Raw genomic sequence first — 25,799 nt, forward strand, 5'->3', positions numbered from 1 at the left:
TATGAAATTCGTTTGATTGATTTCATTGGCGGTTGATCTCATAAAGTGGGCTTTACAGATAGTGAGGAAGTTGGGTTGGACCAACTATAAAAAGATATACAACATTGATAAAAGCATATCGATAAAGCAGAACCCGTTTTTATAGCTTTGAATTGCCACAGGTTGGGGCCATCTGTTTATTATTTTTTTTTCTAATAGATAATCTCTTATATTGTTGAATTCCTATGGTGGAAGAACTCAAATTGTTCACCTTTTAAACCGAAAAATCAATTGAGCAAAATCATCACCACCAAAGCGACACAAAACAAAAAGAATAAAACAAAACACTTAATTCTGAACAAAAGCCATAGCAATTTGTGGCTATATGTTGCTGTTGTTGCTGTAATACTAATTTTAGTTTTTATTTCAAAGTCAAGTGATTCATTCATTCAGCAAACAAAAAGGCAACACTCTCGGGAATTGAGTGGAAAGGGGATTGCGAAAGGCGGACGCCAGGTGGCGCCACCAGCTATGTGACACTCGCCCACGCAACAACAAATGGACATAATTACTCAACACCTATACTCAGAAAAATATTTGTATAAATTCTAAGTAAATTAACCCTACGCGTTTGACCAGTATATTTTCTTCTTTTAAAGGTGTCATTTTTATAAAACTAAAAATTATACAGAACTAAATCTTTAGATTATATTTTTTTAACTACAAAAACTTATCTGGGCTAAAAACAAAAAACAACTCTTTTTTAGTCCATTAGTCCTATATCAAAGGAACTATATTTTTTTTTCGTCTGAGTGCATTGCTCTGCTGTTTGTGGCTCCAGCTGTAAATGTTTTGCAACCGAGCGCATGAGTTGCACTCATTTTCGATTTCAAATTCGAGTGAGTGGCTATGCTGTGAGTTGAGTGAGCTGGGCGGTTGAGTGCGCGCAGCTTCGACGGCATTTGTTGTCGAGCGTCTTGTTCAGTTGCTTTTAAGATTTTGCCGAGCGAAAATAATTTTTGTGCTGTGCTGCTGCTGCTGCCGCCTCGAATGTGAGAGATCTTTGCGCGGGTGTGTGCGTGTGTGCGGGAATTTAATTAAGGCAGCCGCAATCGATCAGCAATATCAACAATAAAAGCCGCAAACAAGCCGCCAAAATGAAAATCGAAAGTGCTCCCGAAGCGATCCAAACAAAGCCAAAAACAACATTAATATGTAACAATGTCAACAACAACACAGAGAGTGCAAAGTGGAGAGCAAAAATAAAAACAATTCGCGAGTGGCTCTCACCCACGCTCTTTCCATCTCACCTCCCGTTCGCTCCTTCGTTGCATTCAGTTGTCATTGCAAAATTTCAACAGCTGTCATGTGCAGTTGCCTCCCTTCCTCTCACTCCTACACCCACTTTACCAGTTAACTGAAAACCGAGTTTTGAGTGTAACTCCGCCTTGAGAAAAAGAAAAACAGTCAGTTGCCGGATATTTTAATTGATTTTAATTGCATTTTAATCAAGCCACATGCTTCTGCCAATTGCATTCTACGAAACTAATGTTTGAAATGTCTTTTTAATGAAATATCCCCTCGGGCTGGCAATAAAGTTGGTTATTGAACATATTTTCACACACAGAGAGAAATTCAGAGACCCCTAACGGTACACTCAAACATGGAAAAAATAAGGGTGTTCTATAGCGATTGATCTAAAAACACATTTATTGTACACAGGAAAAATACTTAATATTGTTTCTAGATAAACATTAAGATTTTCTTTTAAAAAAATCACAATAAAAAGTTTTGATATATTTTTAAAATTAAAACTAAGTCTTACCCCCAGTTATCCGTACTTAAATAAAGGTAGCAAACCATATTTGTACATAAGTTTGAAACTTAGCTATGATATAAATCTTATGATAAGATCTAAAATAAACATTTTTATATTAGTTTCAACCAACTGCTATCATAACAAACTAAATCCTTTTTAAAACAGTTTTTTCACATTTGTTTGTGTGTGAATGAGATTTAAAGAATTTATTTCCGTTTCGGCATCATAAATTTAAAAATCCCGTTCATCTTTTTTGTCGGCTCTTCTTTAGACGTTGACCCATTGAAGCGTGACGTTCTGATAACCCTGCCCTGTCCTATTTATAGATGATCCCCCTGCGCCTGTCTTTCCCCAACCGGAGAATTCATGGAAATGGGAGTACAGACCCCACATATGGTGGTTCGAATGATTTTCTCGTCAGTCAACCACATGTTCGATCTCTCAGTTTGGGACTATTTTTAAAAATATTGCGAAATAATTTGGCTTATTTTGTAGCCCAATAATGCAGAATGTTTTCGAATATAAAATCGAGCATCGTTCCTCCTATGCCTTTTTGATGATTTTTATACGTTCTTATTATGAATCCGCTTGCCAAAACGTATGAATCGCGTCACACCTTATTTTCCTTTATATAACTCAATGTGAGTGCTATATTTGAGTTTCCACTCGATGTTCTAGACTTTTGGCATTGGCCCAGTTACAGGTGTGCCTTTTTCCTACACTTCCCCCAGACTTTTGAACTTTCGGTTGAAATGTTCAAATGTTGTTTGATTTATTTTCTGGCCTTATAGCTTAATCGCATGCTATCATGTCTTCCTGCTGTTTTAGTGATTATTGTTGTTGTGGGTGGGTCAAACAAATGGCGTTGATTGCGATTATATGACAGCTGATGATACAAGACATCCAATAGATACTTTCGGCAAGCTCAAAGTTACTTTAAGCACACTCAATCTAATGTTTAATGCACGGGAAAAACAATTTATAAAAAACATTACTTTTAAATTAAAATAAACAAAGTCTGTTATCCAGAATATAAATATTTGTATAACAAAGCATTGTTCATAATTATTATTTTGGAAACTTTAACTATTTTAAACCAAATTATCACGTTCAATTTTATTTATGTGAATTTATAAATCATATATTTTCGTTTCCCTTTAATAATATTAAAATGTTTTTCTCTGTGAGAAGTATTTTCTCCATCTTATCGACATTTTTCTCGCTTTACTCATGCGCTATTATTAAGTGAACCAAATACCAATATAATATAATAATATAATATATTTTTTGTTTCCCTGTAATTTTTTTTTATGCTTTTTTAACCAAGTAATAATTTAATTTATTTTTTAAATAATTCAATAGTCAAAACATTTCTCTGTGAGAACTCTTTTCTAAAACTTTTCTACCTTTTTCTCGCTTTGTTCAGCGCTATTATCATGTTTATTTAGCCACTTCCCCGTCCCCTATAGCTCTTAGCTGAATTATAAGCAAAAAGAATGCAAACAACATTAATTTGATCAAATATGTTGACTATAAGAGGTACATTATAAAAACACTAACACACTGGCAGATATTATGGCATCGTGTAGATGCTATATTTCTTGACTTGGTGCGATTTTTAGCCCGTTCGACAACTTCGTCCCACCTAAACTGAATCAAAAATTGTGTGTAGATGTTAGGTCCCCCGCTCACCCGCTATCATACCTATATACCTACATTTCTATATAATCACCCTCTGTGTTTGGCTAGTTTTGGGCTGCAGTGTGGGTGTCTTTTTGGCCTGACTTTGTTTGGCCCCGAGTTGATTGAGTTTTCGGTGCTTTCATTTGGTCAGTTGGCAACTGAACTTTCGGTTTAAATGTTGTTGTTGTTGCTGTGCCGGTACAAAAAAATATTTAACTAAACTACCGTTTATAGTGGTCCAGACAAATCGAAATTTTGCATAACGCAACGGCAACCGAGTGACAATCAAACGAAACATTTCGATACCATCGGTTCTGGCCAAATTTAGTGCGCGAAATGTCTTCAAAACTGATATCATCGTCGTTCCACAGTTCGCCTCTTAGCGATTGCTTTAAAGTGGGCGAATTTGAGAGACGTTTGGGTAAGTTTGTTCAATGGGAGCAAGTGGTGCGTGGGCATTATAGGGTTAATAGTGTCTTTGAAGGCATTTTTCGAAGGCGGCTTCGGGTCAAGTTCAAGTGCGGCTGCAGGTGTATTTTCAAATAGTTATATTAATTTTTATGTTGTTTTCTTTTTTATTTAACTGGTGCTAAGCAATTGTTAAAACTCCTAACAATTTGTTTACAATTATAATTCACATACTCAGTAAACAGTATAACCCTTACGAATTTTTTTTCGTGCTATATTTAATTGCATTGATTTATTTGTGAATTCGTTTTTTCAACCAATTTTTTTCTGTAGTGTAACTTTGATATTTTCTTCCGCCTTGGATAACAAATTGTACATCCTATTGAACACTAAGCTTCTTATCACTTCAAAACAAGCTTTCGTACTCTTCTCCAATATCAGTTACCTTAGACACAAACCAGAAATAAGACCTAAGAAGTAATTTTAGGTATTGTGCCATATCGCCCAACACAAAAGAAAACAAACAAAGTGTTATCAGAAACTTTTGTTGTGTGATATGTGCCAGCAAGCGAAGGTAAATGGCAACGGAATGGGATCTCCGTTTAGTTAACAACGGACTATGCGTCAGAGGTGCAGTAACAGGTGCTTCGAGATTAAAATTTAAAGAGAAAATACCTGAGACAGACCGGAAGAAAAAGTGCTATGGCTAACTATGGGGATTACGACAATCTGGGTAGCTACGAAAATATACCATATAATTTAACAATAGCGTTGAAACAAAAGCTTATATTTGGAAATTGCTCATTTAAAAAGAACAAAACAATTTTTAGAGGTTGAGTTGTCCAGATAGAAAAAATGTCTTGTTTATCAAAACAATTGCTACATTTTTAAATATAAGATGTTTTTTAATGTAAAATAATGAAAAATGTTTATTCTAAAATTAAGACGACTTGTTCAAGTTCTAATGTTCTTATTATCATTTTGTTTTATAGATGCTCTTCTAGCCGATCTGCAAAACAGTGTGCCAGGTCAACCGCAACATCCTCAGCCGCAATATGGAACTGTCCAGCCCAAGCATCAACCTTTGCAGCATCAGCAACCACAGCAGTTTGTGGACAACACTCCAGGTTATGGAAGTCTCAGGGGCAAGGCCCAGCCTCAGGTGGTGAGTGGATATTGTTTTTTGTGTTTAACAATCAATGCTTACTAAATTGTATTTATTTGTTTAGTATCAAGAGCACTATAGCGTAGAGACGCGCTCGCCAACGGCAGGACAGGACTTCAATGGCTCCTCGACGATTCCAGGCTACGCCAACCAGGGATCCCTGCCCCGTCAAGCGGCACCGGGAAACACAGGACTCTCAGAACTGGACTCCTTGCTGCAGGATCTGCAGAATGCTCGCTACAATGGGGCGGATAAAAAGGGTGAGGGAAATTATAGTTCTATTAGAGAGAAAAATACGTGTACAATTTGTTTTATGGCTAGATGTCTTCATAACTCAAATATGGTTTATGTTTTACAAGCTCAACAGTAAATTTCAAATTCTGATTATTTGCAAAACAGTTCCGTTTTCTATTTTTTTTTATTGAATTCTCAGTGTACAAGGTTTATTGCATGTCGAACTTGAGCGATTTACTACACACAAACAAAAACATTTCACAGTTAAATATCAAAAAGAGTCGTTTTCTATCTGTTAGTTTCCACAAAACGTTTACAGAATGCCCCGTGGCTGGTAACTGATACCCAATTGCAACAGAATTCATCGTTTGTATTACTTTTCAAAATTTAAAATCGTAAAAACCGTATAAGCTGTTTGTTGTTCTTAGAGGCATTACTGAATTGGAAATGCTTTGGTTACATGTAGCTAAGCTCTTTCTATTTTACTTTCCGTATATTAATTTTATTTTGTCTGCTCTCCTCAGATGTTGATGTACCGGTCAACTACAGCACTCCAGTCTCGAAATACAATACGATTAATAGCTATGCCACCGTGGAGGAGCGTCCCACAATGGACAGCCTGCTGAATGAACTAGACAATGCTCACATCTATGCCGTGCCTAATGGGTAAGCACAAAATGAAATACACCTTCAGACACAGGGATTAATTTTGAATCTTTATTTGTATCTTTAAAAGATCTGCACACAAATCACCGACGCCGGGACGCCATGTCACCATCACTGTGCGTGAAACGAAAACGGAGAAGCTCTCGGGTCCCGATGGTCCAGGTATTTACCAGCTTACCCTAATATCTACTCGGCTTAATCTTTACTAATCTATTTTGGTTTTTGAATTTGCAGTTGGCACGGTGGAGGAACAGATTGTGCACCAGAAAGATTCGTATACACCCAATCATGCTGTTCCGGGTCAACAGGTGCATCAGGCTTATACGTCGCAGGCCACCAAGGAACTGGACGACCTCATGGCGTCGCTTTCCGACTTTAAGGTTAGTTATTACTAATGTTGGTTTTCTCCAGCCATTGAGTTGTTATAGTCAGAAATATAGTCGGAAGTTTTCCAAATGTCCAATTTCTGACATAGAAACTTTATATACATGCGTACTTTTGTTATGACCAATGATTTAAAAGATTTAAAAGTTAAAAGATACGTTTAAAACGTAAATATGATAGTGCAAATAAAAATGACTAAAAAGGTAATCCACACAAAAAAATACAAACAAATTTTGACTAAAGACTGACTTTAAAGAAATAAGACACATTTTGGAGAAAAAAAAATTTTAACATATAATACTTTTAAGCATCATACTGAAGGCTATTAGTTACATATCAAATAAAGATAAACTACAAAGAAACCAAAGACGTTATCCACAGAGACAATGAATGGCAGCAGATAACCCGAACAAATTTTTTAATGACCTTACCGCCAAATTATCTGTTATGACTAACTGATAAAAATGTAGTGGAGTGCAGATTGGATAACGTTCTGAAAAAGGTTTTACCTACATACATTTTGGGAAAAAACTTTAGTCGAAACTCTACACGGGCCCTTACATTGTTATTGTTTGCCGGAAATCAATAATAGAATATCTCTATTGCAGTTTATGCAATTTTGTTTTTGGTATAGTTCTATATATGTATATAGTATAGTTATTTTAGCTTTTAAATTGTATTTTTTTTTTGTCATTAAAATTCTATTTTCAAAAAAACATCAGTCTGCAAAATATCATTAAAGCCTGTTCTCCACAAATCTTTTCTCAAGTCCACTACAATACATAATATTTGCAGAAACTTTGTTGTAAGCAGCGCAAATGTTTTCACTTTTTCACCTGTCGAAGGGATGCGCTCACTTTGAACAGCGTCAAAACAATTTGCATTTGGCCAAAGGCTTCGGCTTCCTATTTAATGCCACCACATCCTCCTGCTTCTCTCCTACGTTTTTGTATATTTTTAGCAAGCGACATGCCATTTCTCGGTTAGATTGTGTTTTGTAATAATAACCATAAAATGAGCAGATATATCATGGCAAATCGCCTGACGCAGGGCAACCGAGCGAACCTAATGACACCGCCGATCCATAGATCCCCGGCCCATGCCCATTGACGATCCCTTAGAAAAGTAGCAGACCAACCGAATAGATCTTGACTTTGACATCTGCCAACGCAGCCCGAAGGTGGATGATATTGGGTATACTTTAATGGGCCACATAAATTGATTAGGCTAATGAAGTCTGATTATGATGGCTGCTGTCACACGATTTATTGCACACGGCGCCAAAACATTTAAAGTTCTTTCCCAGATCACCGTTTACATATACGCAAATTTATTTTAAATTCAATCCGCACCCTATTAGGCCATCCATCAGTTTGGGCGGCAATCTAGTAAACAAAAAATGTATTTAATTATTCATGCACTGCACATCTCCTTAGAATATATCCAAAAAAAAATATTGTTTCCGTTCATTTGGATTAGCCTGTTTTTCTTTTATGGCGGTGCCTCAATTTCTCTTCCACTCACATGTCCGACATTTGTTTTTAGAACTTTCTGACATCTTGAACACAGAGCGCCTATTTAAATGATGTATTTTAGCAGATGTCTTTTGCATTTTATTTGGTCTTTTTATGCTACTTTTCAGTTTGCTTTTTATGACCTTATTTAATATACTGCAGCCCGTCTGCTCCTTTTCTTTTTTCTAAAATGAATTTGGGTCAAGGCTGGAGAAATTTTTCCTTAAATCGACCGTCCTTAGCTCATTCAGTTAATGGAACGCATCAATCATTGGATTGGAACGGAACGATAAATTTAAGTGAAGGCTAAGGAATGCGGTTTATTAATAGTCTATAATTTGGTAAAATGCCTTTCTTGCAGTTTTTCAACTGATCATTTTTTTTTTGCATTATTAATTAATGCAATAAACTTTATTTTTGTATCTATATGCTAATTTTACCTTAAAATGTTTTTAAAACCTTTTTGACAGATAAATAAGCAGATAAATAAATACATTTTTTTGTTCTTAGTTCAACTAATTTATTGGCAATATCTTTTATTTAATTATACTTCTTGATGTGACAGTTAGTATCATTTCAGTTGAAATATGAATTTTCAACAGGTTTTATTATTTCTATTAAAATTTTTAATGTTAAAAAAATGCAATTGACTTGAAAATGGTTATGTTTAATGTTTAATGTATAAAATAAAATAGCTATTCGACCTTCTTTTGCACAAATATTGCAAGATGTCAGCAGGGAATGCCGCGAATTGTCAGTTTGTCGCCGAGGTATTCGGCTTGCATTAATTATTAATTAATTACTAAGTGAAAAATATTTTTGCACATTTCTTTTATTTTGTTGGCAATCGACTCAATGGCCATTGCGCCATAATCAGCACACACTGAAGTGGGAAGGGGTGAATGAATTCTTCAGACTTTGAGTAAATTGCAATTCAATGTCATTGACGAATGGCAGGCGTGCATACACAAAGTATACACATTTGAGAGGTCGGGGCTTGTTAATTATTTAATATCATTTTCAGTTTTCTGCCAGCCGCCTGAGGGGGCAAAGGGGTGTGGCAAGGCGTGTCCGTGACTTTTGTTGATATGATAAATATGAAAATTAAATAGAAAAGCCTCTTAGCCCCTTAGCCTCTTTTTTTTTTGTCTATATATGTGGAAGGCGTAGAAAAAAAGTGAAATACAAATATATATTCGGATATAAACAATATTGCACACGGCACGTATGATTTTCCCGGCGCTTTTCCTACCCACACAGTCAAGAACAAACGGACAGTTAGTCGCCCGCCCACCTCCACCTCCACCCCCACCTCCAAACACACACACCCCCTCCCACTTGTCAACGCGTTTTCCACAGCGCCGCTTTTGCTATAGTTTTTCATTGCAAATCATTTGCATGGCTATTTTCGAAAGCGTTTTTTATTCTATTTTCTTTCATTTTCATTTCTATAACCCAAGCGATCTATCCATTCGGCTATGGGTGTTTTAGTGTGTCTGGTATATTTTCTATATTTTTGTTTGCGCTTTCATTGCCATCATCTGGCGTTCAAAACCGCATTCGCATTCGCATTCGCATTTACCGCCCATTTCTCCCTCCGCCCGACACACATTCATTGATCGAGATTTCCTCGGTGCCTGCTTCCTGTCCCACAATTTTATAATCCCCCAAATTTTCACCCATTCCCCGCTTTTCCCGATTTATTGGCCACGACTGGAAGCGTGTGCCAAACATGCTCATGCGCTTTTTATGGGGAAATCCTGTTGACCAGCCGGTCGACGTTCATTTTTATACTCAACGCCAAGCGACGGTTTCAGCGGTTGTGTACGATTTGGGTCTTAAAATAGCCAATGAAAATATTAGAATAAGAAAACCCCGCCAACGCTAAAGCCAATGGCAATTGGTGCGGCAGCGGAAACAGGAGCGGAGCTTTGATAGTGAGGGTGGGCGAAATAGATCTTAAAAAAAACCACCAAATATGATTTAATTTTACCCAATTGTTCCTATGTCAGCTACAAGATATAGTCGTCCGATCGGAAAGCTCGCAAACGGTATAGAAACAGACAGACTTCTGACCAATTTTGTAATACCCTCTGCAAGGGTAAACAATTGACTAAAAGTTCTATGATGTTTAATGTTCATAGCATTAAGACTTTGTTTCGAGATTTGTGAAATTATTATTTACCATGTTACCTTAGAACAAGAGATTTGCATTTATTACATTTATAATATCATGTCCCAGAATTAATAATATTATGTACACTTAATCACCTATGAACCATTAATGTTATCGTTTGTTAAGACCATTTTGTCAAGCTTATTGGCATTCCTTAAAATCTTAATAATAAAATGATTAATTTATTTATTTATTTCAACATTTCAATTAATTATCCTGTTAACACTTAATGAGACAATAAAAATTGGAATAATTGTCTATCTTAACTGTTATAAAAATATAATGTTTTTACAATACATGCAAAATAAATAGCTAGCGTGTGAAGATAATTTAATTGGTAAACCAATTAATTTAATTAGACAACGAAATTGCAATATTTGTCTATCCTCACTGTCATATAAATGATTGTTTTTAGAAAACATTTAAAATAAAATAGCTACCGTGTGAAGAAGGCCCCATTTACAGTCCTGATCCTCCACTTGCTGAAAGCGGCGGACGCTCAATTAGGCGTCTACTTAGTTAGGCTGAAAAGCAGGCAGAACCCGAGCACGCCCAATGAAAACGCAAAGTTTATGAAAGAAAAATTGAATATTGAAATGGAGACTCGACAGACAAGATCCACACACACACACACACACACACGCACACGCAGGGGTGAATCCCCGCGGCCGCCCACTCTCTTCCTACCACCAAAGACTTTTCTTTCGTATTTTTGGCAATGAACGAAAACTACGTCAACGTAGAAGTAGAAGGAAAATGCTTTGCATATGAGGAGAGCGTCGTGCGCAACGAGGTCCACATACACACAGTTACACTTACAGATACAGATACAAATGCAAATACACATACAGATACTCGGCTATATAGTTTTGGGCAGGAGAATCTGTGCGAAGAGGAAGAGAAACATTATTTTTGATATTTTGATTTTATTTTTTCTTGGTGGCAGCGACGGCTAAAAGCAAAAGTTTTTGTGCTAGCGCTCGCACAACTTTTGATTCAGTCGAGTGAGGCACATCGACGTAAGACCACCGCCGCAGGATCCCCAAGGATCGTATCGTATTAATTGTATTAATTGGGATACTTATCCATTCGCAGGTTAGCAACGGAACGAACGGCATTGGAAACGGAATCGGAATCGGAAACGGAAACGGCAGTCATCCGCAACAGCACTCGTCGACAGTGCAGCACCAGACGGTAACCGACTACGCCAGACCGAACAAGGGCAGCCAGCAGGCCCATCTCACCCAGACGATCGAGGAGACGACCATCGTCGAGGACAGTCGCGAGGATCAGTTGGATTCTATGCTTGGCAATTTGCAAGCGAACATGAGTCGCCAAGGAGTCAATACCGTGCAGAAGGGCTGCTGCAATGCCTGCGAGAAGCCCATCGTTGGCCAGGTGATCACCGCCCTGGGCAAGACATGGCATCCGGAGCACTTCACGTGCAACCACTGCAGCCAGGAGTTGGGCACACGCAACTTCTTCGAGCGCGACGGCTTCCCCTACTGCGAGCCGGACTACCACAATCTGTTCAGCCCGCGCTGCGCCTACTGCAACGGTGCCATTTTGGACAAGTGCGTCACCGCCCTGGACAAGACCTGGCACACGGAGCACTTCTTCTGCGCCCAGTGCGGCCAGCAGTTCGGCGAGGAGGGATTCCATGAGCGCGACGGCAAGCCCTACTGCCGCAACGACTACTTCGAGATGTTCGCCCCGAAGTGCAACGGCTGCAACCGGGCCATCATGGAGAACTACATCTCGGCGCTGAACTCGCAGTGGCATCCGGACTGCTTTGTCTGCAGGGTAGGTTTTCTTGCTACATCAGTCCTTAATTAATGCTATCTACTTTTATCCCAGAAGTTAGCCGACTTAGCACTAACACATTTAAATCCATACTCAAAAGGTCATTTTATATGGATTTCTTGAAACTATATTAAAATCATTTTATTTGGATTTCATAAATCTATATTTTCATTATCGAAAACTTAATGAAAATATATATACAAAAAATCCATGAAAATGGCCTGAGATTGATTGTTCAATTTAAATGAGTCAGTTGACAACTTCTTGTCTAAACTTAATAATTTTCATTCGTGCAACATTTATTAACTAACTTTTTCTAGAAAAGAAAATACCTTTCTTGACTTCAAAGAAACTTGAAAGCATGCAATTTAACATATCCAATTATATAGAAAGCTGGACAAAAATATTTTAAAACCCTTTGTGACTAAGAAATCCCCTTTTGCATTGCCCCCTCGCATAATTGGTAAAGGGTGTGCACTTTTTAATCGCTCAACCCGATCACATTTGTACTTTAGGATTGCAAGAAGGCCGTGCGCGGCAAGTCCTTCTATGCCATGGAGGGCAAGCCCGTCTGTCCAGAGTGCGTGGGCGTCGATGAGGAGGAGTAGAGGAGATCCAACAGTAACAGCAAAAGCAGCAGCAGCAGCAGCAGCAGCAACAACACCACCAAAACTTGTTGCTGAAGTTCAGCAGCCAAACGAAAATAGAACCCGGTGGCAGCGGCTTTAGATACATTTTTGTATCTAGTTGCGTGCCACTTTTTTTTATTATCAGCGTCATGAAGAAGTCGGCGGCCGAAACAGCTGCCCGCCGTCCGTCTTGGGCTATTTTCGTTGCGGGTCTAGGAGCAACACAACACAACACAACAAAACACAGCGGCAACATATACAGCAGTAGTACCAGCAGCAGCAACAGCAACATCGGCACTGGCAACAGCAATTGAAACCCCCTTTTAATCCCTTTTTGTTCACTCGCCCAGCTGGCCCGCTCCTTTTGGGGGCAGGTGCCGCTGGGGAAAATGAGTATTGAGATCCCCAAAAACCAGCCCTCTATGATGGTCTTTTTGCCCCCTTTGCCCCTGAAAACCCGACTTGTTGAACTTTTTCTATGCAATTTTTGTAGGCTTAAGTTAATAGGTACTTTTTAAATTTAAAATCATTTATGAAAATGACCAACAATATTGTAATTTGTTTTTGTAAATAAAATTTTAATAATTACACATTAAAAAGAAAAACATACAACCAACAATCAACAAGAACAGAAAATGGGAAATGGATAATATGAAAAGATGAAAAGTGTTTTTGTATCTTTTCAAGGTGGCGGCGACCTTCGGGCGGCATCCACCCACCCAAAGATAGCCAATCAGACCTCGTGTCAAGGTCAGTGTCAGCATGCTGGCCTTGACACATGTGTCCGATGCTATAGATGTCGACCCAACCCACACACCCACACGAAAACACCCCCACTCCCACAGTTTTGTGTTCTTGTTGCTGTTGTTCCGGTTGATAAACAAATTACAATATTGTGGATTAGATTTTCGATTAGCGAAAGCAATCATTTTTACCAACTGAGACTATTTTCGTTGCTGACGTTCTAGTCGGCATTTATGTGCTCCGCATAGTACTTGTCTATATATCTGTCTATAATGGACGTAAGATTCGCACTGTTTATTGCTCGACTTTAATGGGCATCCCAGGGTGTTAATTGAATTGATTGTTTTAACTAAATTTAAATATATTCGTCAATCTTAGTCAAGTGGACTTAACCAGTTCGCGGAATTGGCTAGCCAAAAATAGAAGGCCAAAAACTGCAATCATTATTTAAATATATAAAACACATAATTGAAATTCTCCATTGACTGAAGCAAATTTCGTGCCATATATATTTGGTTTATTTTTAGTTCATATCGTTATTGATTATTTGGTTTAATTTTTGTTGCTGTGTGCCCCACTTATGAGTTTCCTTTCATATGTTCAACAAAGAACATTTTATGAAATGTTTTCGAGGGAAATTATTGCACCTGTTGTTTATGGAATGATTGATTTGTACGTGGTGGTGAAAAACGAAAATAGTTTTTCCCCCACAGATATCACGGTCTCAATGATTCTTTTGCTCCATGTTTCGATTGCTGTTGCCGGTTGGATGATATTGTCCTCTGCCCCCCCTCACTTTTTTCCATTCCCCTTCATTTGGAAACTGGCCAAAAGCGTGCGCAAAATGTTATTGTCTTAAGACAATTGTTGCTGTTCTTGCTGCTCCCGAAATGTTTTTCCAAACAAAAGCAAAAAAAAAAAAAACAGAATGAAACAAATGTCTTGGCCACTGTTCTTTCATATATTTATCATATTTAAATTTCCTCAAATCTTGTTTTTTGAAATGTACAATCTTTGTTTTCCAATTAGCCTGACACTGTGCACAGTGGGGCCAGGGTATCTAGTGACCCATTCGACACTTTTGGTTTGACAAAATTCTAATTAGGTTTTTCAGGCCAGGCATAAAATTTTGCACATCAAATATTATGTTGTCGTCTCTCGATCGGTTTGCTGGTTTGCTGGTCCGTCATGCTATATGGCAACTAATTTATGGTCGTAATTAGCCTGCGACGCGGACTGCACGACCATTTGGCCCACAATACATCATCCTTGTATCTATCATATATTTTCAAAATGTACATCTAGTGCAGACGGTTTAGTTTTAATCTTAATACGCAGTAACAATTTCTAGTTGTATACTGCGTTTCTAAGAAGTCCACTTTGCAAAGAACTAAATTTGATTTTTCAATTATTAGTCAAGTTTTATTAATCATCAAAACAATTCAAGGTCCTAAAGATTATATTTGTTTGTTGTTTACCAGTCGTTTTCCTGGATTAAGAATTTAACATTTTTTATTGCTTTCTTTCTGTTAATTAGGCTATTTTCGATTGCGAATTTAAAATATTTTAAAGATTAAAAATTTAACCTGATTCATAATATAATAATATAAGAGAGGCTTAAAAACTGAATATATAATGTTATAACAATTTATCTTCAAGATACTATAAAATCTTTTTATATTTTCCCGATTGCAGGACTGCCGACAGCCCTTCCAGGGAGGATCGTTCTTCGATCACGAGGGACTACCGTACTGTGAGACGCACTACCATGCCAAGCGAGGATCGCTGTGCGCCGGGTGCTCGAAACCCATCACCGGACGCTGCATCACGGCCATGTTCAAGAAATTCCACCCGGAACACTTTGTCTGCGCCTTCTGCCTCAAGCAATTGAACAAGGGCACTTTCAAGGAGCAGAAGGACAAGCCGTACTGCCACACCTGCTTCGCCAAGATATTCGGTTAAATTCGCAGCTGCCAAACCCTAGTTATGGATATAATACTGTTTTTTATACGATTTACGAACCCTATCCCACACGCACTAGACCCATACACACCCTAGACACACACACCTATTTACCGTGCATCTGTGCTTTGTATAACCGAGTCAATTTAGTAATTTAATTAACGCCATTCGAGCAGGATACGATAATAGAATGCAATCGTAATCAATTAGCAGACACTAATCCTAATCAATTATGTTGGTCACTTTGATATTGCTAATCGTTCGAAAAGAAAAAGACCGCAGAATGATAAATAAATATATATGAGAAAGCCAAAATATGCGATTTTTAATTGCCTACCTCAAGGAATGGGTAGGCTTCTATCAAAAGCTTGGTGAGCAAACTAAGTGAATATGTGACATATTATAGGGTATACTTACAGGCAGCAAATATTAATTTTTTAATTTGCAAAACAGAAACATTTTATCACTTTACTAGTAACGTTGATTGTTTAAATATAATACAATAATGGGAGAAAACCATTTTTAAAAACCTTAAGAGGATGAAAAGTTAAGCGAAATATAATAAAAAGAAAACTGCACATAGCTGCTTAGTATTATTGTGAAATTTATGAAATATCTGATAAGCTTATGCGGTACAACATTAAACAATGTAGGTTCTTTCCTAAAACTGGAAAATGTTGACCCAATTTTTTTCACCAGTGTAAATGCTGTTACGCAAATTATAAAATTAATTTTTCAAGGCCAAGGACTGCTGTGATAAGTTTCTTAGCCGAGTCTCGAACCCGGGCTTAGTTTTTGCTTTCTGTATCTTGTTTGCGCAACAATTCACCAACATCTTCGCATCTGACTCTCTTTTCGAATCTTTTGGATACGGATACAAAATACTCACCCACACAGATGTAAAACGATGCCGGCCGGTTAACAAATACACTGTTGCCTTCTCGCTCTGACAATAGTCTCTTGACATTGAGGCAGAATAGGAAGAAGAGGAAGAAGCGTGGCCAGCTCTCATCGACCCAGTCCCCACACCCCGCCTCCACTCCCCGCCCACCTTTCATTGTACATCCCCAAAAGAGAGAGAGAGAAAACCGAGAACACAGACAGAAAAGCGTTATGATATGATTATACCAGAAAAATTTCAGTTTTATATGATTTTGTACATTCTTTTGTGATATTAAAAATTGAAATTCTAAAAATGCAAGCAAATTAACAATATACTTTGCTACTATTTTGAAAGTATACAATTTAAATTTAATTGAAACAAATAAATATAAGAGTTGTTTTCATAAAACATATATAAATTGAAAAATATTTGTTCATTAACAATGCAGAGGCTTACTGTAGAATTGTTCTCGCACTACATTTTTTATATGAATGTAAATGTTTATTTAACCTGCAAATTTCGATATCCATCTGTTTTTTTCTTTTTTTTCTGTGTGCGTGCGGGACTCGCCCCTATGAAAGACCGTAGAGTTCCCATACTTTTATGAATCAGGCGGCGTTATTCTCGCTCTGCTCAGCTCATTCACTTCCCAACAGTTGGCCGTGTCGGTTCGTGGTTTCCCCGATCCAAATTCTCTGATTCTCCGCTCCCCGATTCTCCGAATTTCTCGCGGTCGTGTGCCGGTTGCTGTTGTTGTTCTCGAAGCTCTTTATAATTCCGGGTGCGTGGGTGTGTATGTATATGATTTTTGTTTAATTGCCATCATTTTGTGAGCTCAGCCGGTTCAGAGTTTTCAATTTTCGGTTATAATCATAGCAAAATTCCATCGAAAGAGATAAGAAAAAAGGGCGGGACGCAGAGAAGAGCCACAGGTTGGTGTTTCGCATACAGTTGCAACGAGAGCATCTCTCACGTGGTCCAAAACCAGAGTTTTTGACTCCGACTCCTATGACTTTTCTCTCTCCCGCCATCTGGGCCCAAAAAACAGTGCCGTTTCTACCAACTTGTTGTTTTCGCGATGATGTAATATGAGCCCGATACTGAAACCGAACCCGAGTCCTTAGCCAAACAAATCGCAAACAGGGTGTGTTTTTCGTACAGTGAAAGCTTTAAGAGGAAATATTTTAATATAACCAAGAAAATAATATTAATTTAATCATAAACAGTTAACTGTTACTTAAAAGTTTTTAAAATTCTTAAGCATTGTTGCTAAACTGAAACAGTTTTCAAACTGTACTAATCCAATAATGCCCCAAAAACCTTTTAAAAATCATATTTCACCAGTTACTAATTGTCTTTAAAACTAATCAGTTTGATCTAAAAATCACATCAACAAATTTCCGGCAATAAAAAAGGTTATTGTTATCACGAACTGTAAAAACGATCATTCATCTAGACCATGTTATTAAGATTTAATCTGTCACAATTATATTCCGTATAGTTTGATAAAATATAGTCGAGAGTGCTTCAATTATTAAAGTGCAAATATAATAACTGGGTTTTCAAAAATCGTATTGGGAATACTTTCTAAAGCTGTGGGACCTACAATAAAAAGATATTAGTGAATTTCCTGAAAACAAATTTGTTTTGAGTTGAATGCATGAAAGTAATTTCATTTTGTTTTTGCTCACTCAACAGTCAATCAAGTAAAATTATTATGACTGCTACCTTAATTCAGTAGCATGTAATAAAGTGTTTGAAGTTCAGTGAAAAGTTTTGAGCTGTCAGAATGTTTTTTCTGCTAACGTAACTTTTCACTGTACCTTGACCATGATATCAGCCTCAATTGGGCTTGATGTGGCCACAATTGAGGGCCCTTTTGTGCCAGAGTGTTGATTGTGCGCTAATTTGTCTGGGGTGTGTGTAAATAAAAGTGAAATTAGCCACTGAAAATTGCATTGTAATTCATTTGAAAAATTTGCTTGTTCGTCATTTGGCTTCAAATTGATTGATAATAATAAAAAGGGGAGAGTATAAAAATAAACCTCCGGCTATTTTCATATTCAAGGTTGACTCACAGTAGGGTGGTGGTCGGTGGTCGGTCAACAAATTGGGACAATTTTCACCGGCACGCAACATCGATTGGGCGTTCTAATGGGCTGTGCTCATTACATCCTCACCTGGCCGCAAATTTCGAGCGGGCTTATCACGTAAGCCAAATGTTTTTTTGCCACTTGGCCGGCCAGCTGTTCAGTGCTGCTTAAACTATTGTACTTATCAGTTTTAGGTTTTTTTTTTTCATTATACCTTATTTTTGTTAGGATTTATGCTGTTTTATTTATTTTCTCTCTCTCTGATGACACATCCATACGCCCCTTCTTTAAGTTCTTGACTTATATTTCCGCTTCAAATTCTAATTTATTTACTTTTCAAGCCATCTACATTGGTCTTCTAAACAGTCGAGTGCAAGCAAACAATTTCGAGTGGAGCTTGGCTTCCTCGTGATAACTCATGGAGTACAGATTGTGTCGCACTCTTGGGTACGAGTACATATCTGAGATTGCGAATTGAGTCGTGCTAATTAAGTGTAGCAGTAACCATTCTGAGAAATCCATAAAAACCAGTTTATGGTCGATTGCCCGACGATTTCGCCAACGAAAACTTCCCGAACCTAGACAATAAGAACTTATCACTGCGACTGGGGGTTCACGGGTATAATTATTGCTAATTGTTATAATTAGCCGATGGGTGACACCGAATCGACCGTTTGCTGTTGCTTTTAGCAATGCTTGAAAACGAAACATGAGTTTTTGTAGTTAGAAAATGATTCAAGTTAAAAATATTCTCTTTTTCACCAGATTCGTTTGAATGCTATCAATATTAATGACCAATTATGCGCTTATCGTATTTTTCGCGATTTCTTAGAACCCTTGAAAGAGTATTTGACGAATAATTAAACACAAAAAGATAAGATAGCCATCAGTAATCGAATTTTGATTTTTATTGAAATGTATTGAAATGTATGCCACTAGAAATCTAATTAATTATATGTAGATTACCCTTATCGGTGGTATTCTGCCTTTTTAATGTTGTTGGTTGATCGATTCGTGTTCGGTGATTCTCAGTACTTTAATGACCGGGTGGTCTTCAGTTCACGTAACTCTATTTATAACTCAAAGATAGCCTTGCAATGCGGTTTAAATGCATGATACCTCAGATATCGAGTGTCAATAAATGCATGCTTTCCTTTCAAGATTTGATTATCTTCGATATATTTATATACTCAGGGCGATTGTGGTAGCACTTCAACGAGGGGATTCCAAAACGCTGACGATTGCTAAACATTTCTCGGAAACGTGCAATAAAAATATTTGTCAGATAGTAAACATATTATATTTGTTAAGAAATGCTTTAGTGTATGTGAAAATCTTTCTTTAGAAATGAACAAAACAAAGTTCACCTATCGAACTAATATAAACGCAAAGATTTTTTGGATCCAACTAATCAGACCATGAAAGAGAATAAAACTGATTGATTTTCTATTCCCACCCTCATAAAGATATTTCCCAATTGAGATCAATTACTTGCCGAACCAATTTTATTAACCATCTTGAGCAATAAACAATTAAATTTTCTCAGCTTGGAAGGAAGTAGTGTATATTTAGATGTCGCCCTCCGCCAGCTTGAATGTCTTGAGATCGACATCATCGTAAAGGGCCACATCGTGACCAGGATCCTCCTTCTCCTCGTCCAGCAGGCAGTAGATGCTTTCCGTCTCCTGTTTAATGATCTCATCGCCCAGTTTCTTCCAAAACGGACGACAGCGGTTTTTCCATTGGCGCAGATTGAAAAAGGCACAGTATCTTGTAGTGGATGATTTCAACATGGCCATATAAAGCGGTGTTATCTCGTCAGCCATTAACTTGGCCTGCAAATAATTGGCCATCTTGCGGCTATGCTGATCGTTGAAGTCCACGTAAATGCTTTTGGCGTGTTCATAGCACTTCTTTGCGATGCTCGTCATCTGAGTGTCCTTGGCGAAGATTTTTCCCAAGTGTAAAAGGATTTCGGCCTCCAGATCTCGATGGGTGTAAAGGCGCGACAAACGAAGAGCCCGCTTGTAACACGAAATGGCCTTTTCCACGTGCTCAAAACTTTGTATTAATAAATAGTTATTTAACATTGAAGATCTCGAAGAATGTAAGCTACTTACATCTCGGAGCATTGACCCTGAAACATATAGTATTTAATGTTGAGCTTGACAAAACGGTACTCGGTGCAGGCCAGGATTTGGGTGCGAATCTGGTCCAGACACTGCTGTGCCGAGTTATAGTTTCCGATCTCCATCAGGAAGTAGGCGCGCTCCAAAAAGGTGTCACAAAAGATTTCCATGTTCTTTTCCCTACCAACTAAAAGGGTTAAGATGGTCAATTATATTAGCCATACATTAATACAATGAATACAAAAATTGCAATGCTTTGGTAAAACTTTTTAAAAAGGTTTTTTGTGTTTGGCCCGTCAATAGTACTCACTTTCCGCTATAAGGACGGTGGCCCGTCGTGCCATGGCCACCGCATCCTCGGGATGCTGGCGCACAATGGCCTTGCCCTGGATGAGGAGTTGCCTGGCCAGATTCTGGGCCACCAGTTCGTGGAGCGTGAGGCTGCCGGCGGGCATGCCCATTTCGGCGGTCCACACGTGGCCCCGCACCAGATCCATGGCGATCTGTAGGTATTTAATGGCCGAGTCGCGCTGGCCCGTGTTGACCAGATACAGGGCGTAGGTGTAGTAGATCCGGGAGATGGACTCGGCGGCCTCCCGTTCCTGACCCTCGATTTTGTGGCACAGCGAGATGATGTGCTCGTTCAGGGCTACCAGGGCGTATGCGTATTTCTGGCGATACGGCTCCAGCAGCTGCATGGTCTCGAAGAACAGGGCGAAACACTGCTTGAGCCCGCGGTGCTTGTTCAGGCAAACGGCCAGTTCGGCATCCCGAAGTCGATCCACCATTGCGTAGAGCAACTCCGAGTCGTCCGAGAGTCGTTCCCGAATATTAAGGCTCTCGAAGAGAGCATTCTCCTTGGTGGCCAGGCAGTGCAGGAACTCGGGCAGCATGGTGCATCCCTTCCGGCGCAACTCGTCCTCTAGGGCCTCAAAAACAGGACCCTTAATCCGGCGCGCCTCATCATATGTCAGTGGGGTGATTCCCTCCCGAATCGACTCGCGATCGAAGTTGATCTCCCGAAAGTTTCGGTGGGGAAGATTTCGCTTAACCTGGCGCGTAATTCGCACCACCTCATTTTGCCAATGAATTGACATGATCTGATTAGTGTTTTCCAAAGGGAATTGCTATGCTGGGGTTTCAATTTTTTTGTAGTGACAATTCTGGTAAGAAATAAATGTAGGAAGACTAGAACAAAAGGGTTGACAGTTGCTTTTGTAATTTTATTACCCTCAACGTTTTTTATGTTAAACCCTTGTGTTAATTTTGCAAAAGCAAAACAAAAGTTTTAAATCATAAAAAAAAGTAAAGAAAAGCGAAACCAAGATTTCAATATGACCTTTGCATGATTTTAGCCACACATTTTAAATATAAATACATTCAAAACTATTCCTATTCTAAATTAAGAAAACTACATCAACGTTGTCCCTAACCTATACGAAAGTATTACTAATTTGTGTTTTATCAAAACTATCTGGCACTAAAATGTACTATATTTTTTGTTGACACATGCATTTATTTCATATAATTGGATACTAATTTTGTATCTGTTCTCATTTTGGTTTTTTAAATGTACGTCTATTCGACTATTCCTACTGTGGTTCGAAACTGCGCTAAAAGTCTGGGAAGTTTTGAGGTGACTGTTTTCCGTCTGAGCTAGCTGAGAACAGTGGCTGCAAAACTGTTTAGCAGTGGTTAAATGACTCCAAAACCAACACCTCTTGAGGTTTTCCTTTCTACGGCTTCATTTGATTGCACGCTTGCAGATAATGTGTTCGAGTGCTCCACTTGTAGTACAATATATATTGGGTATATTGTCTGGTCGGTTTGGGCCATTAAGCATTGGTTTTAGATCGCATTCGGCCTCTCCATTGACAACAGCTTCACTGCACTCCATTGAATTGATCACTTCCTTACCTCCATAGAAATCAAACAAAATTACGCAATGACCAGCGGGGACACGAGCTTTATTCCTGATCTTCCCAGCGGCGGACCATTAGCCGTTTATAGAAAGAGGGCTAATTTTGACTGGAAGCGACTGCGATTGATATTCGAAAAGGAGCAGGGATTGCGCATTAAGGTAAGTGAATCGTTTTCTCTTATAAAGTGAAGAGAAATGTGTTTTTGAGGTCTTACATTGTCAAGGCTCTAGAGTCAATAATACATATAAATATAAATATTATGGTATTTTACCAAATTTAAGTTTTATGAATTCCTGTGTAGTAATTGAAAGATATTTCTTGGAAGCCCCGAAATGCATATTCTCTGTAATATCAATAAAAGATAGCTCCCACTCATGCCCCCCCCTTTATTTGCAGTACAAAGTGTGGCGCCGTTTGGAGAATGACCCCCTCTTTGCCCACCCCTCCCGCACGCTGCCCATGGACGAGCAGAAGCGCCTGTGCGCCATGCAGGTGAATCGGATGAAGCACCTGGATCTGGTGCCCAAGGAGGTCGAGCAACTGAGCTTCTCGGCCAAGACCAAGTACTTGATGTACATCAACGAGGCGCTGGCTTGCTACTCACCCAGTTTGTCGGTGAAGATCGCCTTGGGCGTGGGCCTGTTCAACAATGCCATCCGTGCAATGGGCACCGAGAAGCACACGAAATATATCGAGGCGGCCTGGAATCGGGAAGTGATCACCTGTCTGGCCATCACGGAGCTATCGCATGGCAGCAATACGAAGAGCATCCGGACGACGGCCACCTATGATCCCAGTACCCAGGAGTTTGTGATCAATACACCGGACTTCGAGGCGGCCAAATGTTGGGTGGGAAATCTGGGTAAAACGGCCACGGTGGCCATGACTTTCGCCAATCTGTACACAGCGGATGGAGAAAATCACGGACTCCATGGCTTTCTGATTCCCATTCGTGATCCCAAGACACTGCTCTCGTATCCGGGAGTCCTTGTGGGCGATATTGGCGAGAAGTGTGGCCTGAATGGCATCGACAATGGGTTCGTGGTCTTCACCAACTACCGAATTCCCCGCGACAATCTCCTCAATCGCACCAGTGACGTAACGCCGGAGGGAGTGTACGAGAGTGTGTTTACTGAACCCGGAAAGGTCCTTGGAGCGGCACTCGAAAGCTTCTCCGCCGGTCGCATTGGCATCATGCAGGAGTCGGCCAATACCCTTTGCAGTGCCGCTGTGATCGCAGTTCGCTATGCCGCCGTTCGCAAGCAATTTGGCCCCGAACGACAAGGCGAGGAGATGGCCATCCTGGAGTACCAACTGCATGTAAGTAAATTCTGGAGCAGTGCACTTAAGGTAGTAACTAAAAGAACTTAAGCATTTAACTTTGCAAAATGTTCAAGCTTAAAAAGTCAATTTCAGTCAGTCAATTCTAAAAATGTATACTTTTTAAAAACACGTATAAATTATTTTAAAAAAACATTTAAAGGTTGTATGTTTTCTTAAGTATCTAATTTAATTTTTGGAATTTACATATATCAGTAGGTTTTCATACTCGTAAATCAGTGAAAAGTCCAAACACATTTTATATGAAGCATGTATTTTACATAACAAAACAAAGTTACAATTGAGATCAGTAAATAATTGATAGGTCTAATGTTTTTTTAAGCAAGACCTTGTTACATGAATATCGTGTTGAATTCTTAAACATACTTCTGGCTCTTGAATACTAATTTAAGTACATTTTCTCCATAGCAATATCGCATTTTCCCCTATTTGGCTGCTGCCTGTGTTCAGAAAATCGCCACTGAAGAGCTGACAATCACGTATATGGAAATCATAGCCCGTTCTCAGGCGGATTCCAATGGTTTTGATATTTTGGTGAGTTGTCTTAGACTTTTTTCCATTTTTAAATCTAATATAAATTATTGTTTAGACCCAAAATGCTGCGGAGATCCATGCGTTGATCTCCTCGTCGAAGCCTTTGATCACCTGGGCAGCTCGGGATGCCATTCAGGAAGCCCGTGAGGCCTGCGGAGGACATGGCTACCTGGCAGCGGCTAAGCTCGGTCAGATGCGCACCGATCACGATCCCCTGTGCACCTACGAGGGCGATAACAATGTCCTGGGCCAACAGGCCTCCAATTGGCTACTGCGCCAGTGGAGTGCCACTCAGCTGGAGACGCCCATCGGTAGTGTGAAATTTCTGGAGCACCGAAAGGAGCTGCTGGCCCTCAATTACGCCTCTTTGGTGCAGAAGACTCCTATGTCCAGCTGGCAATGTGAGTGGTTTAGTTACGCAATCTGACATAAACGAGAAGTCCTTCTACCTTTTTTTGAGTAACCGAATTTCTAAAAAAAAAATTATTAATAAGCAAACATAAATATTTTATTTTGGGTGTTATTTAATGTAGAAAATTTTCATTCCACAAAATAGTAATATTTTTTTTGTTTTTAGGTCATATTTGTAGAATTTTTAAAATGTATAAATTTGCTCTATTGAATTTATATAACTAAAGAATTTGTTTCCTTGCAGTTTCTCTCAGGTGCTATGAGTGGCTCCTCTGCCACCTGATGGCCCAGACCACGGCTCAGATCGAGGGTCAGTTGGCAGCGGGATGCAGTCGATTTGAGGCCAGGAACAACTCGCAAGTAGCCGGAGCCCGGGAACTATCGTTGGCTTATGCCGAGTACTATGCACTGACGCGCTATGTGGATCATGTTAGTAAGCTGAAAGTGGAGGCCCCATATGCCTCGGTGCTCCGCCTGTTGTTCGATGTCTATGCCATGTGGTTGCTGGAGAAGCACATGACCACCTTCTATGTGGGTGGATTCGCGGCTGGACGGGATTTCTCGGCTGCAGTGCGTCACCTGCTGTTGGAAAGTTGCCTGAAACTAAAAGATCTGGCTGTGAGCATAGCGGATGCCATTTCGCCACCCGATTTCGCACTGAACTCGGTGATCGCCCGGGCAGATGGTCTGCTCTATGAGAATTTGCAAAACGAATTTATGACCAATGAGGGGGCCTTCCAGCGACCCTCCTGGTGGCGGGACGTCATTCTACCTCAGGCTCAGTCGAAACTTTGAGCATTCCCACCTAGTTTTCGCAGGAGACGAGGATGACGACCAGTGCCTGACTAGGAAATTTGAGCTTTTGGCTGGCGAAACAAAGCACACCAAGTTGAAATGTAATTATTGTTGCCTCATTTGGTAATCAGGTATTATGGCAAATCACATTCTCATCAATCCTAGTTAACGTTTTCTATCATATACCAACTATAACAAACATTCGAGTATTTTAAGATCAAATCTGTTACTAGTTTACGTTTAAACGAGTTAAATAAAAATATACAAAAGCGTGTTAAATAAACAATAAATCAAAAAATGTATTTTAAATGGTTGTAACATTAGATTTCAGATGATGGGTTTGATTTCTAAAACTAACATTTTATCTGATACCTGTTTAATATTGAATCATATAGAATTTAGTTATTTGGGCTGGTCATTTATTTTAAAAAAGAAACCTATTTAATTTTTTCTGTAATGAAATTAACAAATGATGCTAAATGAACACTTAATTCATTTTGTTGATTGTTTAGGTATGAATTTCTT

The 25,799-nt window shown here is 39.0% G+C and overlaps 3 protein-coding genes across 15 annotated transcripts in view; 2 read left to right on the forward strand and 1 right to left on the reverse strand.

Moving 5' to 3' along the window:
* Positions 1-15,481, forward strand: part of LOC128263144 (paxillin) — a 26,445-nt gene extending 10,964 nt beyond the window's left edge. For 4 of the 9 annotated variants that reach the window (XM_052997877.1, XM_052997873.1, XM_052997875.1 and 1 more), the window contains 7 exons: positions 4,882-5,054; positions 5,119-5,314; positions 5,813-5,954; positions 6,025-6,116; positions 6,189-6,334; positions 11,124-11,831; positions 14,900-15,481. In XM_052997877.1, the coding sequence (XP_052853837.1) occupies positions 4,882-5,054; positions 5,119-5,314; positions 5,813-5,954; positions 6,025-6,116; positions 6,189-6,334; positions 11,124-11,831; positions 14,900-15,166 (1,724 nt within the window). In that variant the 3' untranslated portion in view covers positions 15,167-15,481. Of the gene's footprint in view, positions 1-937; positions 1,051-3,715; positions 3,903-4,498; positions 4,623-4,881; positions 5,055-5,118; positions 5,315-5,812; positions 5,955-6,024; positions 6,117-6,188; positions 6,335-10,896; positions 11,048-11,123; positions 11,832-12,346; positions 13,073-14,899 lie in introns of those variants that run through there. The other 5 variants (XM_052997872.1, XM_052997879.1, XM_052997874.1 and 2 more) reach the window with 5 other exon arrangements.
* Positions 15,482-16,674: 1,193 nt separating this feature from the next.
* LOC128261760 (peroxisomal acyl-coenzyme A oxidase 3) lies at positions 16,675-25,576 on the forward strand. Of its 5 annotated transcripts, none has more exons than XM_052995610.1 (6): positions 16,675-16,842; positions 22,197-22,351; positions 22,590-23,513; positions 23,943-24,068; positions 24,124-24,469; positions 24,724-25,576. In XM_052995610.1, the coding sequence occupies exons 2-6, from the start codon at positions 22,217-22,219 to the stop codon at positions 25,272-25,274; spliced, it is 2,082 nt and encodes a 693-aa protein (XP_052851570.1). In that variant the 5' UTR covers positions 16,675-16,842; positions 22,197-22,216; the 3' UTR covers positions 25,275-25,576. The 5 variants fall into 5 exon arrangements, with proteins under 5 accessions (XP_052851570.1, XP_052851571.1, XP_052851572.1 ...); XM_052995611.1 differs by having other exon boundaries at positions 16,675-16,838; XM_052995612.1 differs by having other exon boundaries at positions 16,675-16,830.
* LOC128261762 (uncharacterized) lies at positions 19,630-21,498 on the reverse strand. The gene is made up of 3 exons (XM_052995616.1): positions 20,582-21,498; positions 20,263-20,458; positions 19,630-20,203 (listed from the first exon to the last, which is right to left on the reverse strand). The coding sequence occupies exons 1-3, from the start codon at positions 21,366-21,368 to the stop codon at positions 19,711-19,713; spliced, it is 1,476 nt and encodes a 491-aa protein (XP_052851576.1). The 5' UTR covers positions 21,369-21,498; the 3' UTR covers positions 19,630-19,710.
* Positions 25,577-25,799: the final 223 nt, after the last annotated feature.

This window comes from Drosophila gunungcola, unplaced genomic scaffold (assembly GCF_025200985.1).
Source record: "Drosophila gunungcola strain Sukarami unplaced genomic scaffold, Dgunungcola_SK_2 000001F, whole genome shotgun sequence".
Taxonomy (NCBI): domain Eukaryota; kingdom Metazoa; phylum Arthropoda; class Insecta; order Diptera; family Drosophilidae; genus Drosophila; species Drosophila gunungcola.

Bases quoted from the DNA above. Each gene is read 5' to 3' on its own strand.
- LOC128261762 (XM_052995616.1), bottom strand. From the start codon at position 21,368: ATGTCAATTCATTGGCAAAATGAGGTGGTGCGAATTACGCGCCAGGTT. The intron at 20,459-20,581 runs GTGAGTACTATT...TAACCCTTTTAG, and splicing joins CACCGTCCTTATAGCGGAAA to TTGGTAGGGAAAAGAACATG. The intron at 20,204-20,262 runs GTAAGTAGCTTA...ATTAATACAAAG, and splicing joins CAGGGTCAATGCTCCGAGAT to TTTTGAGCACGTGGAAAAGG.
- LOC128261760 (XM_052995610.1), top strand. From the start codon at position 22,217: ATGACCAGCGGGGACACGAGCTTTATTCCTGATCTTCCCAGCGGCGGA. The intron at 22,352-22,589 runs GTAAGTGAATCG...CTTTATTTGCAG, and splicing joins AGCAGGGATTGCGCATTAAG to TACAAAGTGTGGCGCCGTTT. The intron at 24,470-24,723 runs GTGAGTGGTTTA...GTTTCCTTGCAG, and splicing joins TCCTATGTCCAGCTGGCAAT to TTTCTCTCAGGTGCTATGAG.